The sequence below is a fragment of the Macrobrachium nipponense genome, chromosome 17 (genome assembly GCF_015104395.2).
Source record: "Macrobrachium nipponense isolate FS-2020 chromosome 17, ASM1510439v2, whole genome shotgun sequence".
In the NCBI taxonomy this organism is placed as follows: Eukaryota; Metazoa; Arthropoda; class Malacostraca; order Decapoda; family Palaemonidae; genus Macrobrachium; species Macrobrachium nipponense.
This window is the reverse complement of record NC_087210.1, coordinates 51,153,540-51,181,246: the sequence shown is the minus strand read 5'-3', so window position 1 is coordinate 51,181,246 and position 27,707 is coordinate 51,153,540. Positions and strand designations below refer to the sequence as shown.

General features: G+C 43.8%; 1 protein-coding gene across 4 annotated transcripts in view; it reads left to right on the top strand.

Annotated features, from left to right (window-relative positions):
- The window catches only part of LOC135196214 (5'-AMP-activated protein kinase catalytic subunit alpha-2-like), a 253,287-nt gene that overhangs the window by 92,174 nt on the left and 133,406 nt on the right, over window positions 1–27,707 (top strand). For all 4 annotated transcript variants that reach the window (XM_064222843.1, XM_064222842.1, XM_064222845.1 and 1 more), the window contains exons 5-7: window positions 5,893–5,999; window positions 9,727–9,826; window positions 12,238–12,343. In XM_064222843.1, the coding sequence (XP_064078913.1) occupies window positions 5,893–5,999; window positions 9,727–9,826; window positions 12,238–12,343 (313 nt within the window). The remainder of the gene's footprint in view (window positions 1–5,892; window positions 6,000–9,726; window positions 9,827–12,237; window positions 12,344–27,707) is intronic.

Here is a 27,707-nt window from a genome sequence, read left to right as displayed (position 1 = left end):
GGAGAGAGCATGTCGAAAGTCGAAGGAGGGTTACGAGGAACCCCCACCGATCTGGCGTGCCTTCGGCAGCTTCTGACGAACATACCCAGACTGCCAAGGAGCGTGCGCGTGCACGTCTTCTCAAGGAGTGCTTTTCTTCTTCTGAAGCTTCCTCCCCCTCCCCGCCAACGGGGGTGGAGCTCTCATTACCGGCATCACGTCCGCTGAAAGGACGGCTCGCGTGCGGGACGCTTCACGTCCAAGTTGTTCTCCGGAACTTTGCTCGTCGCCCGATAGTGCGTTTGCTGCTTTTCCTCAGCAGAAGAAGCGTAAGGATTATTCGGAGGCGGAGTCTTCCCTAGATGTTTCTTTCGCGCGCCGCAGTCGCTCTAAGGTGGCGTGAAGCGGCGGTTTCCTGGGAGTAGCAAGAAGGCGTCCCCTCGCCACTCTCCTGCTCACAGGATCAGCCCCTCCCAGAAAAGGAGGCTTCACCTACAAGCAAGATTCTCCAGTCTCTTCAGCAGCAACTTCGAGATGTTTTTCCTTCGAGAGAGACTGTTCCACGTCGCCGTAAGAAGGATGACATCTTCCTGTGAAGAGGTCGAGGCGTTCTCCCCCCTCTCCCTCTCCTCGCTCGTCTCTCTCTCCGTTTGAGTCTCCCTCTAGAGTTCGTTCTGCTCCCCAGCAACTTTCTAGAGGAGGCGAGAAAATTAGTTTCTCGCTCTCGTGAAGCGGTTGTTTCCGCTGCTACGAAACTTGTGGATAAGAAGCGAGTTTCTTAGATGCCGAGCGCGCTTCTGTGAAAGTCAAACGCGCTTTAGTGGACGCCGAACGTGACTCGGTGCAAGTTTCGCGAGCGCCAGTGGACGCTCAGAGAGTTTTAGTGGACGTTCGGCGTGCACCAGTGGACGCTCGGCGCGCATCAGTGGACACTCGGCGCGCACCAGTGGATGCTCAGCGCGCACAGTTGGACGCCAGGTGTACACCTGCGGCGTTTGAGCGCGCTTCTGTCGGCGCCAGTAGATTGGCTTCGGACGCCAAACGCGCGCCTACGGACGTCAGTTTTCCACTTCCGCAAGCACAAGCGGAGGCGGGAACTCTTCCTGTTCGCCGTTCTTTCTCTTTTGAGAAAGCTCGGGACTCTTCTTTACTTCCTCCGACTTCTCAGTGTCTGAAGAGGAAGTTAGTGACGCTTTCGTCGAAGTGGACGAAGAACAGCAGTTGGCTCCAGTTTCGACGGACTACAAGGTTTTGACTCGTTTACTTCAGTCAGTCTTTGCAGACACTTTCCAACCTGAAGCTCCACGTACTCCTCCCTCTCAGTTTTCGTCTTCCAAAGCTGCTAAGATCTCGGGCTTTGTGAGAATGAAGAAGTCGCTTTCTACGAAGCAAGCTTTTAGAAAGGTCCATGATTGGATGGAAAAGAGGAAAGCTTCGGGCAAGACCTCTTTCGCTTTACCACCTTCAAGACTCGGTGGCAAAGCTGGTATGTGGTATGAGACGGGAGAAAACGTCGGAGTCAAGCTTCCAGCCTCAGCTCAAGGAGACTTTGGTAGCATTGTAGACGCCACCAGAAGATCTTTTTTGTCTTCCTCGAAGGTCTCGTGGACACATAGCGAGTTAGACTTTCACCTTAAAGGCCTCTTCAGGACACTAGAGGTCTTTAATTTTCTTGACTGGTGCCTGGGAGTATTGGATGCCAGGTCCAGGAGTTCTGATTCCATCAGTCTGGGGAGCTGTTCCAGTGTATTGTCTTGCATGGACAAGGCCGTCAGGGATGGTTCTGAGGAATTGGCTGCTCATTTCAGCACGGGACTGCTTAAGAAAAGAGCACTTTTTTGCAATTTTACTGCAAAGTCGGTCTCACCAGCGCAAAAAGCGGATCTTCTTTTCGCTCCTTTCTCAGAACATCTCTTCCCCCAGTCTATGGTAAAGGACATAGCTGCTAGTCTCCAGGAGAAAGCAACTCAAGACCTTCTGGCACAGTCTTCTAGGAAGCCTGCTACTTCTTCGTCTTCTGGGTCCTCTGCTTTGAAGAAGTCGAAGCCCTTTCGATCCGCTTCTTCCTCGAAGCCAGCCCCTCGAGGAAGAGGCTCTTTCAGAGGCAAGACTCCCGCTCCTTCCAAGAGCAAGAAGTGAGAGGGAAGTCCTTCAGACACCGGTAGGAGCCAGGCTTCTACATTTCGCGAAAGCTTGGGAAGAGAGAGGTGCCGACGCTTGGTCTCTGGACATCGTCAAGAAGGGGTACAGAATTCCTTTCCCTGCTGTTAGCCCCCACCATACCCCCCCCCCGCTGTCCTTCGACCACCAAAAGGATTTGTCTCCGTCGTATCAGGGAGAAAAGCAGAAGTGCTTCACGATCTACTAGATCAAATGATCGAGAAGCAGGCAGTGGAACAGGTCTTCGACCTGGAGTTCTCTCGGGGTTTTACAACCGTCTGTTCCTAGTGCCGAAGCATTCAGGGGGGTGGCGCCCCGTTCTGGATGTCAGCAGTCTAAATCGCTTCGTTACCAAGCAGAAGTTCAAGATGGAGACACCTCAATCCGTGCTTGCAGCTTTAAGACCGGGGGATTGGATGGTCTCGTAGACCTTCAGGACGCATACTTTCACGTCCCCATCCATCCCCGATAAAGGAAATACCTGCGGTTTGTCCTGAAAGGGAAGATTTTCCAAATTCAGGGCACTCTGCTTCGGTCTCAGCACGGCGCCGATGGTGTTCACCGTTCTTATGAAGAACGTTGCGAGGTGCCTCCATCTTGCGGAAATAAGGATCTCTCTCTACCTAGACGACTGGCTTATTCGAGCCTCATCGCAAGACAGGTGTCTGAAGGACCTTCACACGACTCTGTCGTTAGCGAAGTCCCTGGGACTTCTGGTGAATCTCGAGAAGTCGCATCTGACTCCTTCTCAATCCTTAGTCTATCTGGGGATTCAGATGGACTCAGTGGCTTTTCGGGCTTTTCCGTCCCAGGGGCGACAACTTCAATGCCTGGACAAAGTGTCGCCTTTCTAGGGAAGGAAACATGCTCGGTGAGGGAATGGATGAGTCTGCTGGGGACCATTTCCTCACTGGAGAAGTTTGTTTCTCTGGGAAGGTTGCACCTCCGACCACTTCAGTTCTTCCTCTCAAGCAATTGGTCACGCAAACAGGATCTAGAAGAGGTCTTGTTTTTGACGGAAGAAGTGAAAAAGCACCTCAAATGGTGGTTGGATCCAAAGAAGCTTGCGGAAGGACTTTCGCTCAAGCTTCGGAACCCCGACCTAGTATTGTTCTCCGACGCGTCCTCCACGGGTTGGGGAGCAACACTGGGAGGGAGAGAAGTGTCAGGCACCTGGAGAGGGGAAACAGGTGTCCTGGCACATCAACCTAAAAGAACTCTCAGCGGTTTTACCTCGCTCTAAGGTTCTTCGAGGAGGAAGTCTCCAGCAAAGTGGTTCAGATAAACTCGGACACCACAGCCTTGGCATACCTCAGGAAACAGGGGGGAACTCACTCTCATTCTCTGTTCGTCATCGCGAGGAATATCCTGATTTGGGCGAAGTCGCAAAACGTCACGATTCTGACAAGGTTTGTGTCAGGCGTGGAAAACGTGCGAGCGGACCTTCTCAGTCGGCAAGGACAGCTTCTGCCGACGGAATGGACCCATTCATCAGGAAGTATGCCAGGCGCTATGGAAGTTGTGGGGAGTCCTCATGTGGACGTTTTCGCAACTTCCCGAACGAAGAGACTTCCGCTGTATTGCTCCCCAGTTCTGGACCCGGGAGCAGTGGCAGTAGACGCCCTACTGTGGAATTGGTCGGGACTAGACATTTACCTTTTCCCCATTTTCATTCAAAATCCTCGGGGAAGTAATGAGGAAGTTCGCTGCATCAGAAGGAGCGAGAATGACCCTCATCGCCCCCTTCTGGCCAGCGGCTGACTGGTTCACGGAGGTGATGTCCTTCCTAGTAGACTTTCCGAGGACTCTGCCCCTAAGGAAAGATCTACTCAGACAGCCCCACTTCGAGAGGTACCACAAAAACCTCCCCGCTCTGAGTCTGACTGCGTTCATTCAGGAACTATCAAGAAGTTGGCCAAGAGCGAGGGGTTTTTCAAGACCTGTGGCAACGGCGATTGCCACCGCAAGGAGGCCCTCCTCAATCGCAGTTTACCAATCAAAGTGGGCTGTCTTTAGAAGTTGGTGCAGAAGGAAGGGCATTTCCTCCACCTCAACCTCTGTGAACCAGATAGCAGATTTCCTTCTTCACCTTAAGAAAGAAGCGAAACTAGCCGTTCCCACGATTAAAGGCTACAGAAGCGTGCTTTCTGTGGTCTTCAGACATAGAGGACTCGACTTAGCGAATGATAGAGACATTCATGATCTCATTAGATCATTTGAGACTGTGAAAGTTCTCCAACCTAAAGTACCATCGTGGAACTTAGACGTGGTACTGAAGTTTCTCATGTCGAGTCAATTTGAACCGCTCCATTTAGCCTCGCTTAGGAATCTTACTAAGAAGACCATTTTCCTAACCGCTCTGGCGACGGCGAAGAGGGTTAGCGAAATTCAAGTCATAAGCAAGCATATTGGGTTCAAGGATCATAGTGCAGTTTGTTCCTTAAGTCCTACGTTCTTAGCAAAGAACGAGAACCCTTCCAACCCTTGGCCGAGAACGTTCGAGATCAAGGGGTTGTCGGAGCTAGTGGGACCTGAAGCTGAGAGAGTCCTGTGTCCTGTCAGGGCTCTCAAGTTTTATTTGCAGAGAACCAGAGCATGCAGAGGTTCTTCGGAGAACTTGTGGTGCTCTGTGAAAAACCAGATCTTCCGATGTCGAAGAATGCACTGGCTTCTTCTTAAGAAGTACGGTTAAGGAAGCCCATGAAAAGTGTAGTGAAAGTGACATGGAGCTTCTGAAAGTGAAAGCCCACGAGTTGAGGGCTATTGCTACTTCGGTGGCTTTTCACAAAAATATGGCAATCAAAGACATTTTGGGCGCCACTTATTGGCGAAGCAATTCGGTGTTCGCTTCACACTACCTGCGGGAGGTGAAAGCAACATACGAAAATTGTTACTCGCTCGGACCATACGTCGCTGCAGACACTGTTTTGGGGGCAGGAGGTAGCGCTCATCCTATCCTTTAATGGTTTAGGGGAGTTTTTAACTTTTGTTATGGTTGTGGGGTTGACCGCCTGCGGCGGATCTCCCTTCCATTAGCTTAGTCTATGTGGGATACTTTTGGTAGGCTACGCCAGGTGGTTTGGTTTTTACTTCGTTGCCCTCATTTGTATGGTCAATGGTCTAGTCACGTCGTGGTCTCGCCCCTGTTGACAGATCATCTGGAGTGCACCAGCTATATAGGTCTCTACCTCGCTGGCAACTCTAGTAGCACAAGCAGACTTACGCGGCAGTAACCACGAAGTCAGCTATGCTAACAGGTAAGGAATCAAGATATCAATTATCTGCATATATATGTTTCCTAAAATCTTCTATTCTGTCTACTCCCACCACCAAAGGTGGGATTCAGCTATATATATCTCTGACAGGTAAGTTTCATGAACAAAAATGATATTGTAATGATACAATTAAGTTTGTTCATACTTACCTGGCAGATATATATAATCAAGTACCCACCCACCTCCCCTCAGGAGACAGTGGAAATAAAAAATTATGAATAGAAAATGGGAATGATTCCTGATACCCGCCTCCCAGCGGCGGGAATGGGTACTAACCACCTGACTCCCACTGCGTGTGTCGTAAGTGTTTAAATTTCTGTCGGATTCGGAAAAATACAGCTATATATATATCTGCCAGGTAAGTATGAACAAACTTAATTGTATCATTACAATATCATATTACTTTAAAAATTCACTACTTTTTAATAGAATATTTTTCTTGTAAACTTAGGGCATTGAGTATTTTGTCTTATTTCAGGTCTGTCAAATATGATGGTAGATGGTGAATTTCTCCGCACTAGTTGTGGTTCTCCGAATTATGCTGCCCCAGAAGTCATTTCTGGGAAACTCTATGCAGGCCCTGAGGTAATTCCTTAAATAAAAAGAAAATTGGTAAAAGCAGCTTTGTCATCATGAGAGCTGAAATTCCGAAATGAGTGTAACAGTACATTCCACTTTTTTTATATTTCATAAAAAAATTATTAGTTGCACTGTCATGTATCTCATTTATTTACTCTAGGAATATGCAGATTATTTATTAGTAAATGAAAACATACCTACTAGTAATATGTCTCATTTGAATATTTTTGTTGTATGTCTATATACTGTATAAAATCCTTTACATTCAGGTCTTCCCAGACTATACCATCAACCCTATAGTGATGTACAATTTTGCCTCTGATGTAAGGTTGAGTTTCACAGTTTTCTATAGGTTTTATTCCTGCTGTGACCAAATTATGGATTATTTTAGTCATTTACGTAATAGGTACAGATTTTCTTGTTGACCAGGCTGACAGGAGTTATTTCATACATTATTTTTCATATGTATTACTTGTCTTTTTAATTTTTAAAAATTTAATTTAACTTTACCTTTATATTTCTAATTTTATTCTTTACTTATCAGTATGTATCTTTTTTTATTGCAAAGCTATTACATAATCTGAAATAGCCTTAACTTCAGGGCAGACTGCTCCCCAACTGAACTAATCTTTTAAATTCTGAAAGTCAAAGTCAGTGCTATGGGTACATAGACCATACTGCATTAGCCTGTTTAAGGTAGTTTTTTTTTTTTTTTTGAGTCCGTCGTGTGTTCTGAGTTGCTCTTCAGTGATAGCGTATTTAGCATGCTGTGCCATTCATTTTTATTATGTAACTTTACCTTTTCTCTTTTATTGGCAGTCTGTAGTGATTTGTGAATACAGTATCAGAGATTTTTATTATTGTTTCGCTTTCAGGGCAGTGGCATCACTTGTTCCCTTGTACTGTTACTGCACTATAAGTACAGTTTTCCTTTGTATCCATATGTCTATCATTTCTTTGCTTCTGTGGATTGCATGTTTAATTTTACTGCTTGGGTGTTTAGTTTGTTACCAATCATGAGATTTCTTGAGTTGTAATTATCAATAAATTTTTTATAATGGTATTTCTTCAGTATTACAAAGTTTTTTATGCTTGTGTGACACTGTTGTAACAGATTACCTTTAGGTCACTGTATCTGTTCTTAGGATTATTTCTTAGTCTTGCTTTTTACATTTGATTGATCCAAGAGCATTAAAGGTAGGAAGCACAAGATTTGATGTCTACCACTGTATTCCTTGCAATAAAGGAGATTTTCTTGTATTCTTAACTGACTACTTCAGTCTTTGGTTTCATGCCTCCTGCTTGTCTCTCAACTTTGCCTGCACTCATGCCTTCCTCCTCTGCAACTTTGAGTTTCGGAGGGTTGCAACTTGCAAGTTTGTCTTTTTTTATCCTTTGAAGAAAAGGGTGTTTTTAGTGTTGAAATATCAGGTCGTGGGTATCATCGGTTCTTCAGAGTGGGAGTTTATTGCAGCCCATCAACTTTGGCATTCAGTGCTGTCTCTTCCACTACCTGATATGCCTGTGGTTCCCATGCTATCTCCTACAGTGCCTAGATCATCAGTAATGATAATGACTGAAGCCTTTTCATTCCTATTAACCTTGATAACGTCGCACCCATGGTTTTGACTACATTTGTGCTTGTGGTCTTACCTTCCAGTCCTACAATTCTAGTGTCTTTAGTTATGCATCCAGCCTCTCCTTTTGTTCCTGGAACTCTTCAAAATCATCCCTCTGAAGTTCATCCCTCTGAAGTTGTCACAGGCTTCTATAGAAAATCCATTAACCCTTTAGTATATGACCTTTTGAAACAATTACAGCATCCCCCCCACCCCTCTGCGAATAGCTGGAATCCGTGATTAGTTAAAACCTGCTTAAAACTGCCTATTTTGTTAGGTAAAATTTGGGAAAATCCCACTAAAAATGTTTATACCTGTTGTTTTTGGTAGTTTTGTCACAAATTGTGCATTTTTTGATGAAATTGATAAGAAAACCAAGAATTTGTGGATATTTCTCATAGAAAAATGCCGTATGACACTATGTATGCCTGTACTCTGAATTTTTCAAACCAGCCTCTGATGGCCTTGAAATCACTAAGAGCAGTGCTAGTTGTTGGTATTTTCTTACTTAAATCAGCATGCAACATCCTAGGTTTCTTACAAATGATCGCTTCAGACACACAATCCCCCACTAACTGTTTTTCATTGATCCACACAAACAGCTGCTCAACATCTTCCACTAGTTGCGATCTCTGTTTCAATAATTATTTGACCCTTTTCTCAACATCAGCTGCCTTGATTTCCTGTTTCTCTGCTATGATAGAGCTGTTCAAAGGCACCGACTTGCCATACATCCTAGCGAGATCAGCTACATGTGCACCACTTTCGTACTTCGCTACAAGTTCTTTCTTGCATTCAGTCGTATTACTGGTCTTTTTTACCGAAGGGCTGACCCTTCCACCTTTCTTTGTCCCCATGATGACTACTTTGCAATGAGTTTTTAAGGCAAAATTAGCACAAAAGACAAGAGAAGATGGGATGCTTTGTTTGGATTCTTGATACAGGGCCTGGTCACACGCTGGACCCCAGATGGAGCGTTTCTGAGTGTATGAAAACTGAGGAAACGTACAATAAGAAACAAAATCTCGTAAAAAAAAGTCTACGAAAAGAGAGGCGTACGAAAATCAAGGTTTGACTGTACTCCCTCATCTCACCACAGGGAACCCTCCTGAAGATTTAGCTAATACAGCACATCTTGGAAGTTTACCGTTGATATATAAATGGAATCATACTGTGTTGCAGGATTGGATAAATCCAGTAATGTCTGATAAGATGGATGACTATCCAGTACACTCATAAAAGCTTTTCTTGATGGTTTTTCTACTTCATCAGGGAATTCAAGCTGAGGTACATTTGAATCTTTTTAGAAATTGTGAGAGAAGCCATAAAAGATCCAAATCTCTTCATACCTCTCTTATTTCAGTTAGCGTATTTAAATCACTGCTTGGCAAAAAGTTGCTTGAAAGTGTGCATCTTTGTTTTTGCTTGTGGTAGCACAAAAGCTTTTGAACTTCAGTTTATTTATTGAGAGAACGTGATGTACCATCAATACCTAACATACCTGCGTACCTGCACAGTTTTCTGGATGATCGGTTTCATTTGAGATGATATCCTGTTAGTTATCCTCTACTTGACGATCTTGGAACAAAACTAGTATACAGCCAGTCCCTGGTTATTGAAATATGACTCAAATATGTACGTGTTGGTGTGAACTCGGTTATTTTTTTTTTTTAATGGTGTTGGGCGCAAGTTTTTTTTTTTTTAGTAAAAAACTGATTCCGTTCGTTATTTTGGATGAAGTTTCACAAACAAGTTGTGATGAATTATAGGAAGTATTGTCACAATTTTATTCCCTTTGTTTTTAATTTGCCATATGAATATAGAAAGGGAAGTAAGGTTATGCAACATATACTATTACAAAAATTTCATGGCTGCCAGATGCTTAGTATTTGGCTGCTCTGGAATCATTAAGGTATACGTATATGTAACCCAGGCCATTTTACAAATATAACTGAAAAGTACCCTGTGGAAAAATGTTTTACTTGTATTCTAGATAAGAATCACTGCAAAGCAAGGAATGTCTGAACTTGAGTTAAAGTGATCGCTATAAGAAAACCAAATTTAAATGTTTGCCATAGCATTTGTTTGTTTTTCAATTTTTTTTTTCATTACAGGTTGATGTTTGGTCTTGTGGCATTATCTTGTATGCTCTCCTTTGTGGTACACTGCCATTTGATGATGAACATGTACCATCGCTTTTCAAAAAAATCAAGTGTAAGTTTCTGATAGATATTCCTTTATTTGAGGCACAGTTGGCTTAACTTATACCAGGAAATGTCTCTTTTTACCTGTACTGGGGAATTTTAGAATGGTGTATACGTATAATGCATGAATATCTTATAATAGTGAAATAAGTTAGGAGAGAATTCTACAGGATTCGCAGGAATGATTCATGTTAAGTTTAGAAGAGTTAGTAGAGTCCTAGTTTCTGGAAGCCTCAGAACTTTAAGGATATTGGCTAAATGGAAAATTTGGTAAACTGAAATGAACCTAGCCTGATGGAATGAATAAAATCAATTTTTTTTCCTTAATGAAAATAAATACTGTAATGAAAATTGATTTTTAAGTGATTTGTATAGCTGGGTGTAAAAGTATGCCCAGACCCTCAGTAGAGTTAACCTACCTTAGATCATGGTAGGTTAACTTGATTAAATTCGACCAGATTGATAAACTGTGCTCTCATGTTCAATAAAATGTATAGTCTTAAGTACATTGGTACCTCATTTGTCAAACATTTATATCGAACACTCCATTTTTCGACTGAAGTTTTTGAAGAAATTTTGTTGTTTATTGAACAAGTACTTGTACTACTTCGATCATGGACCAATTGGCTTGTTAATACTATGAGCAATATATATATGATGAAATCATGTTTTTAGACAAAATTTTTAAGGATCACAGGACACATGAAATCAGATGATACATTATTATGTGATTTCTTTTTGGAGCTGTATATTTTTTAGTTTCACTGAAGGTTTTCGTTAGAAATAAACTTCACTTTTGTATTTATGGAGCAACTTTCAGACTTTATATCATGTATATTTTATATTAATAAGTATGAAGAGTACGGGACCCTCAAAATGATGTTAAAAATCAGCCTAGGAAGAATTCAAGATAGGAACAGCCATCTGGAATGTAACTTGTTGGATAATAACTTTATAAATTATTGTATATGAATGAAATTAAAATAGTACTTAAGGATATTTAGTAGACATTTAAAACTAACTAGAAATCTATATGGAAATTATTGATGCATGGGATATAGATATTCAAATATTAAGTCTCGTCAACACCAGTCAGAAACATAAAGAAATTAAAATTTAACTCGTTCAGATTAAAATAGATGAGTGTGTGTGTGTATTAAAATTGGTTAAAAAGTTACCAAGCTATGCCTTATAAAGCTCAGTTTGTGGGGTGGAGTGAGAAATCCCTCACAACTAGATAATTTTGATATACTACATAAAATAGTTTGTATGTATATTTGGCAAAAATGCCGTACACAGCTATAGGAAAAATGGCACATTTTTGTTTCTTCTGGTTTCCATAAATTTTTACTGACGGGTCCATTAAAAGTTAATTTAGTCAATAACATTTGAGTCATGTTTTCATTGATGACATAGGATTGATATATGCTTAATGGACTGGTCTGTTCAAGGGAAACTTTTATTAGGTAAAATTGTAATCATGTTTTCAGTGTTTAATGAAATACATAGTTGTACGTACAGGTACTCTATTGTTTTAAGTTTGGTTGTTCTTGTTCTTGGGAGAACTGGACCTTAATGAGCCTCACCTTAACCAAGGATGAAGGAAAAAAGGAAAAAATGGAAATTCTTGGTCCATAATAATGATGTTGTGGTGGTAAGGTAGATCAAAATCTTAAATCAATTTCATTGATATGATGAAGAAAGTAGAAGCATTCTAAATTGGAGAGCAATATTCAGAAAGGACAGAATGCTAGCATTAGGAAGACTAATGAACATAAACTAGATGCCAGGTTTTCAAATCAGATACAGAGCAATTTTAACAACATATTTCCAAGGCATGCTCTGAATGTTTGGGTGCAAATTTATGGAACAAGTAAAAAGATTGATTTAAAGATTCATCAAAAGAAATCAAGAAGTTCATTATGAATTTAGATTTGAAATATGTAGGTTTCTTGCAAGCACTGAATAGGACAAAGATGTTTTACAGGCATTGAATTGGACTAAGATGAAGTGGTTTTCAATCAGATAGGCTCCTAGGGACTCGGTAGATAGGTAATTGTGAAAGTTGTAAATGACAGGATAGCTGGACGGTGTAGAAGAAATATGGTCAAGTCATCAGTAAATCCACACCCTCATGTCACATCATTAAACTTTAATCCTGTCTGTTCCAGTATTCCCACCTACAAGTCCTGCCATTAGCACTTTTGTTAGTACATATGATAACCTATCTGAATATTACTGTTTTTTCTTGTAGGTACCCTGTTTTGTGGTGTATATATTATGCTGAAAATACTTTTACTTTCTTTATTAGGACCTTTTTACTCAGTCTTTCTTTAATTCTTCATACTTCTATTTCATATCTTATAGATTTTGTGATTGTTTAAAACAAGTAGTCATTGTAGAAATTGCTTTCATTTTCAGCTGGTGTGTTCCAGATTCCTGATTATTTAAATCAGAGTGTAGTACGTCTCCTCCTCCACATGCTTATGGTAGATCCAATGAAAAGAGCCACAGTTGATGATATTAAGTAAGTCTGCTTTATAGTTGCAAAACTTTTCCAACTTTGCTCATTCTCAAGAATCCTCCTTAAATTTGTTTTTCATGGCCACTAAGCAATGCTTATTTGTCATGCTAGTCTTAGGAGTAGTCTTAATTCATATGCAGTAATTATCACTTAAAACACCATGACTGTGAAATGGAAATAGGGTTCTGCAGATCGGGTATCCCTCCATAAATCCATGTGAGTGTATTGTTTGCCATCTAAACAAGTAATTATTTAACTGCAAGGCTTTGTAAATAGACTGAAAACTTGATCAAGCTTTCTACAATACCATAGATCTGATCATTTTTTGTGTGTATTCTTTTTTTTTCTTCCTTTTTTTTTAGCAATTTTAATTCCATTATTAGTTAAATCTTGTTGCTTTAACTTTTTAAACATTGATCATCTTTAGAATATCTATAATGTTAAACTCAATAAAATTTTATATGCATTTTTGTTAATTCTCACAGTAGTGCTGAATGACCTTATTGGTTCCAGTGGCCGGCTTTCTGTCTAAATTTCGTATTCCATTCCATTCCCCTATACTGTAATACCATGGTCTGATACTCAATTGGAATCTAGGTCAGCAATACATGAAGTCAGTAGAAATTCAAGAAAATGCAAAATGATAAGGAAATACTTTCTTCAGAAGTGAATTCTTGATGTTAATTCTCTATATTGCAATACACTCCCTGAACACCTGAATTAGCCCTGGTCACTGACCAGCCCAAACTATATCCCCACATATTTACCCACTTAGTGTTACCAATGCTGCTGGTCAAATCTAGTCAAATGAGTTACCTGTGTTACGGTTGGCAACGCTGCTGCAAATACCGGCCACCAGAGGCTCGTCACCCCAATTATTCGTTTGCGTGGTGAGCCAGATGTGGTCCTGCTCCCAGCGAACTTTAGGTCATGTAGCCCAACCCTCAAAGTGTTTACCGAGGCCTTGATAGGTTTTTGATATCCTTGCCTTTCGTTTACAACGTCCCTTCCGATTTTCCCCAATTTGGATCGTATTTCAATTGCGAGAGTTAAGCAAAGAAGGGCTACAGTAGGAAGATAGGAAATGCCTAACTTGTTTGCTATTTCATGACTAAGCTAATTGAAATAAAGATAGCAATAGAAGCGTAGGTAATACTAATCGTTCTCTTTCAGCTCCCCTGCCTGTTCCAGAACCAGCCCTGACGGGTGCCGGGGGTGATGGAGATCCAAAAACCGAAAGGGATGGGGGGGGGTTCTTGGTCCTTCTCTTCGCCCGATCCGTCGAGCGCAGAGGAGGGCGCGAGGTACCCTGACGTGCAGTTGTATTCGGGGTCTTCTGTTCGCTCGGGGTGGGGCTTGCCCCTCCCCTCCCCCGCGTGAAGGGGAACCCCTCCTAATCACCTGACTGTTGCTTCCTCAGGTGCTCCTGCTGCGGGCGACGACCTCGGCCAGGTGCTGGTGTCGCTGGGGCTCCAGGGCACGCCGAGCGTCCAGGGGCTGCTCCAGCATCTGGCGGGTGCTGTGCCGGTTACCCATGGAGCGGTGACCACCACTACCATCACTGTCTCGACTCCAGGGTACGCCGCCCCTCCTCACCTGGTCTAGACCCCGCACGTGATGTCAGTGACTCCGACGGCCGCTGTGCAGGGCCCGATCGCTGCCGTGCCAAGGAGAGGTGTGCCTCCCCCTCCCGGGTTCTTCGCGCTGCCAGCCCCTGACTTCCGATGCCCGAAGAGTTCGCCCCTGGACCTGTCGCTGGCTGCTGCCCCGTCTCCTGTTGTACCTGACCTGTCTGCCGTACCTGCCATACCTGCCGCTCCTGCTGTTCCTGCTATTCCCGTACCTGCTGACGTCGTTCCAGCTGCCCCAGTCGCTGGTCCTTCCGGACAGGTGCAGCCGGGCCCTGTTGCTTCGGCAACAGCAGCCCCGGCTCCATCCTGGATGGAGGACCTGACGTCTGTCCTGAGGGAGCTGACGAAGAAGAAGAGGAAGGTGTCGTTGTCTTCTTCGTCGCCTGCTGCCGCCTCTTCCCCTTCGACTTCCAAGGCTTCTAAGGGCCCGTCTCACTCCGGGACGGGGGTTCCTTCCGCTGGTCCTCCTGCTCCTTCGGGAGGGGGGGCCCGTCTTTCTTTCCGCAAGGAAGAAGAAGACGGGGACCAGAGGGGTACTTCCTCGCCTGGTGCTAGGGGCGCTGCCGCTACACCAGGGTCCGGCTCGGCCTCTTGTTCGCGAGAGGTACCGAGTGTACGGTCGCCCACGGGCAACCGTGCAGCCAAGGCCCAGACGTCCGAGTTCGCTCGGCGCCAGGACCAAGGCCCGGAGCGGAAGGCTGGCGAGAGCCGCTCAGGTGACTCTCTCGCAGCGACCAGCTGGTTACCAGGGTTGACGTGCAGTTCCCTGACCGGTCACAGGCTAAGGCTGGTAAGAGGTCCGCTTGATCGCAGGAAGCAGCCCCCGGCTGGTCCCAGCGGTTCGACGCGCCGTGAGGACACGCACCGGTCCCACCGTGACAGTGGTCTCTGCAGATCCCCTAACCGCCGCTCCCACCGGGACCGGACAGATAGGGGTACCAGCAACAGCTCCTCTGACGCACGGGACCGGGGCCGCTGTTCTCGGTCCTGCCGCTCGCCCCAGGGGAGTGGCGGGACCAGGCCTGCAGCTCGACCGCCACCGCGGGTTGGCTTTCGCCTGCAGCCCCCCAAGCACACCGGTTCTGCCGGTGAGGGAGGGGGGAAGAGTCAGGTCTTCCTCTCCTGTTCCTTCAACTTCCTCGGGTTACACCGGAAAGGGCGAGGCAACAAGGAGTGATCGTGAGGGGCACGCCCCTCACGATCCCGACACAACGCCTTACGTGCCAGGCACGGTCCTTGGATCGACCAGGTTGTATGCGCAAGTGGCAGGAGGAGACCGGGAGGGGTCTGTCGCTGTTCCTTCTTCTGAAGGAGGAGGGTCTTGGGAGTCGCTCTTGCTGGAGGGGCTTGACGGTCCTACTCCTCAAGATGCGTTCACTCCTGAGATCCAGAGGAATTTTGCTGAGGTCATTGCGCTGATTCGTCAGCACAACGACCTCGGGGAAGGATCGCCGCTCCCACCTTCTGAGTCCACGGACAGCGGACTCTGCCGGTCCCCTGGCTGCCACTCCCACTGGGACCGGATGGATGGGGGAACCAGCAGCAGCTCCTCTGATGCTCGGGACCGTCGCCGCTGCTCTTGGTCTAGCCGGTCTCCTCAGGAGAGCCACACGACCAGGCCCGCAGCTCGATCGCCAGTGATCTCCTGAAGAGCAGGAAAACCGCTGGTCCAGACCAGCAGCTCAACCATCATGGTGGTTGATGATCGCCACAGTCCTCCCAGCCTACCAGTTCTGCTGGTAGGCAGGGGAGGAGCTCTCGTAACAGCTCCCCTGACATAGAGACTGACGCTCCGTTCCTTGGTACAGCGTTTCTCCCCAAGAAGCCGCTGGTCCAGACCTGCAGCTCGACGCCACCGTTGGTTGGCGATCGCCTGCAGTCCTCCCAGCCTACTAGTTCTGCTAGTAGGCAGGGTAGGAGCATCAGGTCTCCCTCACCTGTCAGGCTACACCGGGAGGAACAAGGCGAACAGGAGTGACCGTGAGGAATGCACTTCTTACGATACAGCCACGAGCCTGGTTCGCTCTTGGGACCAACATATCCTCGCTCAAGTGGTTGGAGAAGATCGTGGGGGGGCTGGCAAGGACAAATGACGCTGTTCACGTGACGGTCTGTCTGGATCACGCACTCAAGAGAACAGGGTGCGCTCCCCCTTCGGTCCTCTTGAGAGGTTTTCGGCCTCGACGAGGACTGGGACGCGTCGGAGGACGGTATCGGCTCTCCTGTCAGGTGCTCGCTCAGCCCCACCCAGACAACGGTCATGGTGGTGGCAGACACTTAACCTACAGTACGAGTTCGTAACCCTCCTCGGGAAAACGGTGATGGCTGCTCGTACTCGCTTCTCCAACTGCTAGTTCCGCTGGGAAGGCGAGCGAGTATCCAATCTTCCTTCCCCATTCCCTCTCTCCCTATGGCTACGAAGGAAAGGGGAGGGATCCTGTAGAGCGTTCTCCATAGGATTCCACGTTGGGGACTGCGTTCCTGGGGGGACCTTCGGGTCCTACCAGACGTAAGTCCCCGTCGTTGAGGAAGGATCCTGCCCCATCCTCGATTTCTACGGGAATGGGGAGGACCACCAACCTATGATCATCTGACGAATTCGGTGGGGGTTTCGCTGAGCACTTAGAATTCTTCGGAATTTCTAGCGCACTCAGTGTTTTCTGGTTTTCTACATTCTGCAAACACTTGGGCGAAACCACGGTCCAGAGTGGGCTAGACAAGAATCCCAGATAATTATTACTACGATAATCGGGAATCTCGCCGAATGCTCGAATTCCTGGAATTTCTAGCGTTTTGAAGAAGCACTGCTGCTGAAGGAAGAATATCTCACAGTAGGCAGCCAACCCTGGGATAGAGAAAAATGGGTGGAAACATCCAGTTTAGCTTGAACTATCGTCTTCGGTATCCTGTTATCACCATTGAAGTCTTCCTTCAGGGAAAACTTCTCCTTCACTCTCTTCATTAGAGAATGAAGGGCGTCGGCTTCCAGTCCTTATTCTCATTCCTCAAATGGAAAAGAATTTAGGATGGAGGTCTTTGTATAGGAACCTACAAATATACTACGTATATTGCCCTTGCGACATGATTCTGTTAATCAGTTGAATTGTCCGAGGTGTAGGCACATACCGTAGTTAACTCTACGGATTGTGACCGAGACGAATAGTATCTTCTTAATTGAACAGCAGCTCGGGACTGCCTGCAACCTCCCAGGAGTTACCAGTTTGGATTTTGAGATACTTATGGTATTGTTACGACAACACCACCTCAGCTTTTGTATTCACCGAAATCCGTTTCATTTAAATGCAAATGCTCGAGCGTATTTTTTTGTGCTCAATGGTTCTAGCCGAATGCATTCCTTCTTGGAATGGATTACCTGGCAACTCAGGATGACGAGTGAGCGAGAGCTAGCGGTGTATTGGGCTGCGGCAGCAGCTGGCTCTCCGAGATGCACGGTCGGTTTATGTCTCTCTCCTCTACAATGATTGACTACCGAACCGTATCTCTGCCCGACAATCACAGACTTAGGTCTCTGGTTGGCTGGGATTCTCGCATATGTGAATGACCATCTCTACTGCATCGCCTAGGACATTGCGAGAAATTTCAGACAGAGATATCTCAATAGACTCTATCATCTTTCTGTTTACTGCACAGTAACAGAAGTCTGTAGCCTAGTCTCCCACTGCATCGCACCTGCCGCTGCGATAATGCGGAATGATTTCTTCAGACATCTGAGTTTGTCTTCTAAATATATCTCGTATTCATAGGTGTGCAATTGTTCATTGTTCACCCCGAATTGTAGATCTATAACGGAAGACATCGCCTGTTCCCTGCCCTGCCAGCTCTACTTCCAAGTATATATGTATATGTCCTCCCTGGATAACCTGTAAGAAGATGATGATGATTCAGCCCATGAGAAGCGGTTCTTCAGGCAGTACATCCCTGTGTTTTCATAACTGAAAAGCGCTCCGCTTTCATTGCAACTACGACTTCTCACCGAACAGCAATAAAATAGCGGTTTAGCGTTTTCAGTCCTTTGTAAACACAGGTTCAGAAACTTGAGAATTACTTCTCTTCATTCGGCTGTGAAGACGTAGGTCTGCATTCACCTTCCACCTCTGTCTTCAACAGCGCATAGTGTTGTTTCTCCTTAGCTGAGATTCAACTACTATGAGAACTTCTGTCTTGCCATCAGGGACCTCGGTCTCTAGAAGGCAATTGACTTTCGCCTTTTGGGCACATACCTTGAGAGAATCATCACCTCGCCTCAGTGGCAACAAATAGACGATTTGTATGGTCTCTCGGCATACCCCTTATGCTTGGACAGCTCGCCCCACACAACCGAACACAGTCAGTTGGCAGCTGTTGAAGCATCCAAGTCCGTTACAAGCTACGCTGTGGATTAGTTTGGTTGTTCCAGATCAATCATTACTTCGTCCTACTAGCTTGTTCCAGTACCCATACCATCGACACCCACCGTGGAGTGTTGGTGTCTATCCACTACGGAGACGGAGAGACTTTGCCGCAGTGGGGTACGAGACCGCGAGAGATTTCACTGCAATGGGATACGAGAATGTGAGACACTTCGCTGCAGACGGATAGACCAGTATGGGTACTGGACATCACTGAAGATTATGTCGAGAAAGAGGGATAGGTCATCGCGACTATTCCCTTCTTTCCCTCCGAGTAAGGGAACTGCATGGCTTTTCCTGCGATGTCAAGGATCCAGGGGATGGGGATCTGTGACGCTCGATTTCGTACTGAACATCGTAGCGAAGACTCAAAATCCTTCGGTCCCTGCCGATCGGTTCGAGTCTTTTACAATCCCCTCCCTAATGGACTTCACCAACTTTGATGCAGATGAGATGCTGCTTTGTCCTGTGAGGGCGCTACGGCGCTATCTGAAGTGAACTCTGCACCTCAGGCGTGAGTGTCGATGCCTCTTCGTTAGCACCGGGATGACCAAGAAAGAAGTATACAGGAACACACTTTCTTTCTGGCTGCGTGAGGTGATCAGGAGGGCGTACGAAGCTGATGGTAGCGACGACATCTGTACCCTTCGTCCGAGAGCCCACTAAGTCAGAGATATTGGCCCATCCCTTGCGTTCCTCAAGAACTTCTTCGTGGCGCAGGTACTGAAGACAGGGGTCTCGTCCAACCAGACCACCTGCACCTCCTTCTACCTTCAGGATATAGCCCACAGGTCCTTGGACACTTGTTCCTTAGGACCCATGGTGGCTGCTCAACACGTGTAGCTTACCCAGCACCCAAGCGGACAGAACAGCATCGCATCCTTGTGTGATTGCATGAAGGGATAGGTGAATGAGAATGTGACTGGCCTTCTCTTCCCCATCTTTTTCACTCCCTCTACCTGTGGGCAGAGGGACGCGGTCGTCACTACGCTGGATCAGGAGGCGATGCAGGTAAGCTACTCGACCGAGCCCCACCCTACCCTTTCAGTAGGGATAGGAGCGATTATCCACCATTTCCCCCAACAAAGGGGGAAAGTGGAAGCCAACAAGAGACAACCCATGACTTCATATTGCCTCTTGCAATAGGAACAAGTTCTTGCTTGCTAGTTTTAATAGGTATGTTTGCCTCCCTCCTATTACTTGGGTCCAGAGGTCTGACCATTGATCCTGTGGTACATACCCCGATCAATTGGGCAGAGGCTAGGATCCCTCCCTCTGCTCTTACGACCAGGGAGGGAATCCAAGGTTGGGCGAACACCAGTCTGTTCTTAAGACTCAGATTCCTGCCACCAAGAAGTGTCTTCCTATTGTTAAAGGACCGATGGTTTGTATTACGTATCGGAACAAATGGCAATTTGTCAAAAATTGCATTTTTCCTAACTATACAAACCTGAGGTCCTTTACATATAGTCCCACCTCATGCCACCCCTCACTCTGCGTTTTTCCTGGGCCTAAAGCAAAAGTGATTTTCACCTCCCAGTCGCGCGGCGCGCGCACTGTCGGACAAGCAGTTAACTACCGAACTCCCTTGTTCAAAGCTTACGACCGTTCCAGCTGCCGCTAGTTATCTTCCTGTTGTTAACCCTCTTACGCCGATTGGACGTATTAAACGTCGAGTCAAAATGTCTCCCGTATGCCGATTGGACGTATCATACGTCGGCTCAAAAAAGTTTTTTTTTTAAAAATTCGCGGAAAACTTTTGTATCACGCACCTTGGGGATGCTGGGAGTTCACGGATCAAGGCGTTGTTTTGTTTACAATCGCTACGCAGGCGCGCAAGCGCGAATTTCTTTCTTATCGCACTAAAAAGTATCAGTGACACATCTCGGAAATTATTTCGTCACTTTGACATAATTTTTGCACCATTTAAAATTATCCTTTACATGAAGTATTATATATGAAAATGTGCGCAATTTCATGTAAAATACAACAAAAAAATACTCATGATTGTAGCTTTTATCAATTTTGAAATATTTTCATATAAATAACAATAAGTGCAAAAATTTCAACCTTCGGTCAACTTTGACTCTACAGAAATGGTCGAGAAACGCAATTGTAAGCTAAAATTCTTATATTATAGTAATATTCAATCATTTGCCTTCATTTTGCAACAAATCGGACGTCTCTAGCACAATATTTCGATTTATGGTGAATTTATGAAAAAACTTTTTCCTTACGTTCGTGCGATAACTCTTCCGATAAATTTTTTCGTGCGATTGTCCTCATGTTTGCACCCTTTTAAATTTTAAATTTGCCGTTACATAAAGTTTTTATATATGGAAATGTGCGCAATTTCATGCACAATACAACAAAAAACAACCCATGGTTGTAGCTTTTATCAGTTTTGAAACATATTTTCATATAAATAACGTTAAGTGCAAAAATTTCAACTTTCGGTCAACTTTGACTCTACCAGAAATAGTAGAAAAACGCAATTGTAAGCTAAAACTCTTATATTCTAGTAATATTCAATCATTTACCTTCATTTTGCAACGACTTGGAAGTCTCTAGCACAATATTTCGATTTATGGTGAATTTATGAAAAAAAAAACATTACGTTCGCGCGGTAACTCTTCCGAAAAATTCAGAATTTTTTTGTGCGATTGTCGAAATGTTTGCACCATTTAAAATTAGCTGTTACATAAAGTTTTATATATGAAAATGTGCGCAATTTCATGTAGAATACAACTAAAAATGATTGAAGGTTGTAGCTTTTCTCTTTTTTTGAAATATTTGCATATAAATCACGATAAATAGAAAAAAAACCACGTTCGGTCAAATTTGACTCTACCGAAATAGTTGAAAAACGCAATTGTAAGCTAAAACTCTTACGGCCTAGTAATATTCCGTCATTTTTCTTCATTTTGAAACAAATTTGAAGTCTCTAAAACAATATTGTGATTTATGGTGAATTTTTGAAAAATATATTTACCTTCACTCCGCGCGCCGATTCGCGGCCGCAAGTCTCCGAAATACGTACATCGCATTATCCTAATATTTGCTCCTTTTTCATATTAGCCTTTTTATAGAGTTTCATATATCAAAATGTGCGCAATTTCATGAAGAATACAATAAAAAATAATTGAAGGTTGTAGCTTTTTCCATCTTCGAAATATGTGCATATAAAAAAATATATATATTAAAATTTCGACATTTGGTCAAATTTAACTCGTCCGAAATGGTCGAAATCTGCAATTCTAATCTAAAACTCTTACAGTATCGTATTATTCAATCATTTGTCTTAATTTTGAAACAAATTGGAAGTCTCTAGAACATTATTTAGAATTACGGTGAATTTTTGAAAATAACATTTTTTTACGTCCGTGCGTTTCGAATTCGTACATCATTTTGTGATAATATTTTTCCGGTGTTGCTTTTATTGTTTTACTATGTATTATATATCAAAAAGATTGCAATTTAGTGTACAATACAACGAAAAAAAAAGTAACTCGTTAGCTTTTACCGTTTTTTGCACAGCGTGATTTGAATACAATTATCTATGAATTTTTTTTTTCGTTACCATATATCGCATTATTTACATATGATAATGATATTATTTTTCATTTCTGATGATTGCATACTAAACTTCAGGCAATGAAAAAAAAATGAGCCAAAAATGAACTCTTAATCTTAAAAACTAAGCGCGCTGTGATTTTTTGAAAAAATTATTTTTTCCGGTTTCCGCGCTCACTCCAAACCGGCGCCGGCATACAGGAGAGGTTTTGATTTTAGGGCTTCGGCGTAAGAGGGCTAAAGGACCTCAGATTTGTATAGTTAGGAAAAATGCAATTTTCGACAAATTGCCATATTAGATAGTTTAAAGATTTACACTTAAAAGTACTTCGGAAATGTGTAATTGATTACAATTGAATTGAATTGCAAGCTTGCTGTTAATGCATAGCTCTACCGGGGGGCGAGAGATGTGGCCTAGACAGACAGAGGTGCTGACTAGTCGATTCCTTCACTCCAGAAGCAACCATCTCATTGGGTCTCAGTGAATGTTCTTGTTCCTAGTTAGCATACATGAATATCTGGATACTACTTTACTTATATTGGAACGAAGTCGTGTTGTTCGTCTCATGACGTGATTTTAAGTACAAATTTGACTAATACGTCTCATGGAAACTAGTCTTTTCCCCTCTGTTAAGAGTTTGTGTAATTTTCAGTGATTCCGTTCGTTTTCATTCATTTTCATCGGTAGTATGAGCTTTATGTAAATTATCCTTTGTCTGTGAAAACAACAGTAAAGGAGCTCTTTCATGCTAGTAGTTTTCTCTTTACCTCGGCTGTGTTTCGAATTCACATAAAAGCTTGGAGAGTTTTATTCATGTTGCCGATGCATGTAATATTACCTTATCAGCTTGAGCTACATTTATAACATAAATACAGTAAGTGTTTACTGTCGTACGCAGATTCCATCGTATTAGCAGACAAAGTAGTTTCTCATTCCGTTGTTCATGGCTGTACGCAATTACAGTAGTGCCTCAGGTTACGAAATTAATCCGTTCTGAAGCGGCCTTCGTAAGCTGATTTTTTCGTATCTAGAACTACTTTTTACATGTAAATTGCTTAATTCGTTCCAAGCCCTACAAAAACCCCCCAGTAAATTTTATAATAAAGCTAAATTGACCAATAAACAATGAAATACAACAATTTGGACCATCCAATACCTAACCTAACCACGACTGTACCTGTAAATAAAGTGTATTAGTGTACATGGTACAAGAAATACTGTACGTATGTAGTAAAATGTGGAACCTTACCTTTCAAGTGAGGCGATGTCCGAAAGTGGCGACAGAAGAGGAGGACAAATGGCAGAAAACATGAACACTTAACTTCACGAAACACATTAAAAATGGCAGAAAACATTAACACTATACTTGATGAAACAAATTAACAAATGGCAGAAAACATTAACACTTCTTGATTATCTTTATCTTAGTCTCCATAGAAAGCATCCTCTTCTTTCCATGAACTTCAGCAACATTCTCGGGACCCATGGCTAATAACGTAAGTAATTAAGTTCACACACAACACGATAAAGTAACTTACAGTACAACGAAAGCAAAATCACTAACACGAATTCACGTTAACAAACGAAATCTATGTGAATGAACGAATTCCAGGTGTTTATGATAACGCTGCCGCAACGAAATTGTCAAGGAATGTCCTTACATAGAGGCATGATGGGGCAAATGCTGACCAATAGGAGAGCAGGATCTTATGGCAGTGACTAGCATCAGGAACCAATGGGAGAGCGGGAGGATGGTAGCGAGTCTACAGAGTTGGCGGCACGCGAGTTTTAGAATTGTTCTCGGCGGCCCGGGCGAATCTCGGACTTTACAGTACATACACCCTTTCACAACCTTAATTATTTTTGTAAACGGAAGCAAAAAAATCTTTGTCTGTCTTTGTAACCTAGATTTTTCGTACGTAGGGACTTTCGTATGTACGGGTATGACTGTAATTGTATATAAGTATATACAGTAGTACCTCGAGATACGAAATTAATCCGTTCCGAGGCGGCCTTCGTATAATGAGTTTTTCGTATCTTGGAACACATTTTACATGTAAAATGGCTAATCTGTTCCAAGCCCTCCAAAAAAACCCCATTAAATTTCATAATAAAGCTAAATTGACCTATAAACAATGAAATACTACAACAATTTGGACCATTCAATACCTAAATTAAGAATAAAAATCCAAACCTGTAAATAAAGTGTATAATTAGTGTACAAGAAATATTATTACTGTAACGTAAAATGTCGAAGCTTACCTTTCGAGTGAGGCTATCTCCGAAAGTGGCGGCAGAGGAGGAGGAGGAGGAGGACAAACGGCAGATAACGTACGTACGTACACTTAACTTTACGAAAACACACAAAAAATTTCAGGAAAACTATAAAAATAAAATTTACGAAAAACATTAACAAAACTGTAACACTTAACTTACAAAAATCTAAAAATTACATAAATTTTTTTTTTTTTTTTTTTTTTAACTTTTTTTTACTTTTATGTAGGTTTTTTTTTTTTTTTTTTTTTTTTTTTAACAGAATTTCAACTTCATCACCACTTTCAACGTTCTGTTTTTCATCACTTGGTTCTTCCTTTTTGCTTTCAACTTTGTTTTTTATCACCTGGTTCTTCCTTTTTGCTTACTCCTGCTAATGCTGAAGGCCTCTTTAAAAAATAACTATCCAAGGAAGATTGCTTCTGCCTGCTTTTGACAATGTTCCTGAAACGACTCAGGCAAACGTCATCGAACTGCGCAAGCATACGACCTGTGTGAGCCTTTTCAGGGTGTCTTTTTTTCTATGAACGATTGCACTTTATGGAAAGCGGCTAAAACCTCCTTAATTTCTGCCGTGGTCATAGGCTCCTCCTCTTCATCGCTGCTGCTGGAGAACTCCTCTTGAACGACGTTATGTTGCATGGCCTCCAACTCCTTCAGGTCATCCGTCGTAAGCTCCTCTTGGTGCTCCTCGAGAAGGTCGTTGATGTCGTCCTCGTCGACGACCAGCCCCATGGACTTGCCGAGTGCAGCGATCTCTTCAAGATCTGGTTGTGAAACAGTTTCGGGATCGTCAACTGTTTCGGACTCAGCAGCACCAGCTTCGCCCACGTCGAATCCCTCAAAGTCTCGGTCGGATACGGCATCAGGCCAGAGTTTCCTCCACGAGGAATTCAAGGTTCGCCTCGAAACCTCCTGCCAAGCTTGGTCGATGAGTCGGATGCATATGAAGATGTCAAAAGGCTCCTTTCAAAATTCACGCAAGGTGAGGTTTGTGGTATCGGTGATGTCGAAACATCTTTTGAAAAGATGTTTCGTGTACAGCTTCTTAAAGTTCGCTATCACTTGCTGGTCCATGGGCTGGAGGAGAGGGGTGGTGTTGGGCGGAAGAAAAAGAATCTTAACGAAGGAATACTCCGCTAGGATATCTTCCTCGAGGCCAGGAGGGAGGGGAGGGGCATTGTCCAACACCAGCAGACATTTCAGGGGGAGGCGCTTCTCTTGCAAAAAAACTCTTCACAGTCGGGCCGAAACACAGATTTACCCACTCGGTGAACAAAAGCCTCGTTACCCAGGCTTTTGCATTAGCCCTCCACATCACTGGAAGCTTCTCCTTCAACACTTTGTGGGCCTTGAAGGCTCGAGGAGTCTCGGAGTGATACACCAGTAAGGGCTTCACCTTGCAATCCCCACTGGCGTTCGAACAAAGTGCGAGCGTAAGCCTGTCTTTCATAGGCTTATGCCCGGGGTAGCTTCTTCTCTTCCTCCCTGATGTACGTCCGACGAGGCATTTTTTTCCAAAAAAGGCCAGTCTCATCACTGTTGAAAACGTGCTGAGAACTGTAGCCTTCCTTGGTCATCATCTCGTCGAAAGTCTTCTTAAATGCTTCGGCCGCTTTCGTGTCCGAGCTGGCAGCCTCCCCATGACGCACCACCGAATGGATGCCAGTCCGTTTACGGAATTTCTCGAACCAGCCATGCGAAGCCTTGAACTCTGGGGTTTGCGTTGAAGTCCCTTCCCCTCCGTTGTCATCCGCCTGCGCAATCAAATCGCCGAAAATAGCACTGGCCTTGTGAGCGATTTCCGTCTCCGTTACTGTATCGCTAGCGATTTCTTTGTCTTTTATCCAGACGAGGAGCAGCCGTTCCATCTCGTCGTGCACATGGCTCCTCTTGCTGGACAAAATAGTGATGCCCTTCGATGGTGTAGTTGCTTTGATGGCATCCTTCTGTTTAAGGATGGTGCCTATTGTCGACGGATTACGGCCGTATTCCTTTGCGATCACACTCAATCGCATACCAGCTTCGTACTTCTTTATGATCTCCATCTTTGTCTCCAGAGACAGCATGCGCTTCTTTCTGTGGATTTCAACTTTCTTGGGACCCATGACTACGTTAATTTACGTAAAGTTACACAAATACGTAATAATATAGTCTTTGCACAAAACGATATGTACTGCAACGAAATCACTAACGAATTTACGTTACTAAACAAAATCGTTGGAGCGAACGAATGCCGAATGCGTACGGTAAAGTTTCGGGTGCGAAGTGGCCGAGCTAAAGCACGCCAACACGTAGTACGTATGTATAGAAGATGCATGATGGGAGGGATGCTGTCCAATTAGAGAGAAGGATCTCATGGCTTGGCTAGCATCAGGAACCAATGGGAGAGCAGGAGGATGGTGGCGAGTCTACGATAACTAAGATGGCGGTGTGCGGCGCGAGTTTCAAAATTGTTATGGGCGAATCTCGGACTTTCAGAAACCTTTCGTATCTTGAAAACTTTTTGTATGTAGAGCAGTAAAATTTTTCGTCTTTGCTTTCGTAACTTGTATTTTTCGTAAGTTGAGCCTTTCGTATCTCGAGGTACTACTGTATTGTTAAGATAATACTTATTAACTTAGAAGATGGTGTAAAGTTATGCATATGGAGGTGGAGAAGTTAGATGATTGTAATTTGGGCTCTCTCTCTCTCTCTCTCTCTCTCTCTCTCTCTCTCTCTCTCTCTCTCTCTCTCTCTCTCTCTCTGCCTTCCTTTTACTTTCTTACTTTCATATTCTCTTTCTTCATCTTACTTTCCACCATCTTACACTTGATTCATAGTGCAACAGAGATTTTTCTTCCTGTTACACCTTTCAACCTTTTACGGTCAATTTCCTTTTCAGCGCTGAATGACCTCATAGTCCCAATACTTGGCCTTTGGCCAAAATTTGGTATTAAACCCAACTATCTCACTGCGTGACCACACACTGTTGCACGTGAGATATAGAAAGATTTATTTTCAAAATTTAGTGCCAATTTTAATTACTAACCCCATTCTAAAATCAATTTATTGTAAGACAAATTACAGTAGCTTTAATGTGGACTGTATTCACGATCATGTCTTGAGGAATTTTCCTGAGTTTTTAATGATGTTTGCCAAGGTTATCATGGGGAAGAGATTCGGTCTAGTTTCTTTCTCTCCCAATTTCTTATAAAACTTATAATTTCTTAGCACAGTCTTCTTTATCTGGTCATTATTCGGCGATCGCTTCGGGGTCTTCTCTTGTTCATCTTGTTTCCTTGCCATTAACACAGCAGAGCAAAGAGTTTTTCAGTTTCATCCTGAAATTTGGGGATTTCGACAATCTCTCTCTCTCTCTCTCTCTCTCTCTCTCTCTCTCTCTCTCTCTCTCTCTCTCTCTCTCTCTCTCTCTCTCTCTCTCTCTCTCTCTCTCTTTTTGGGGTTAAGGGAAGTGTGGTAAAATGCGGTTTCGGAGA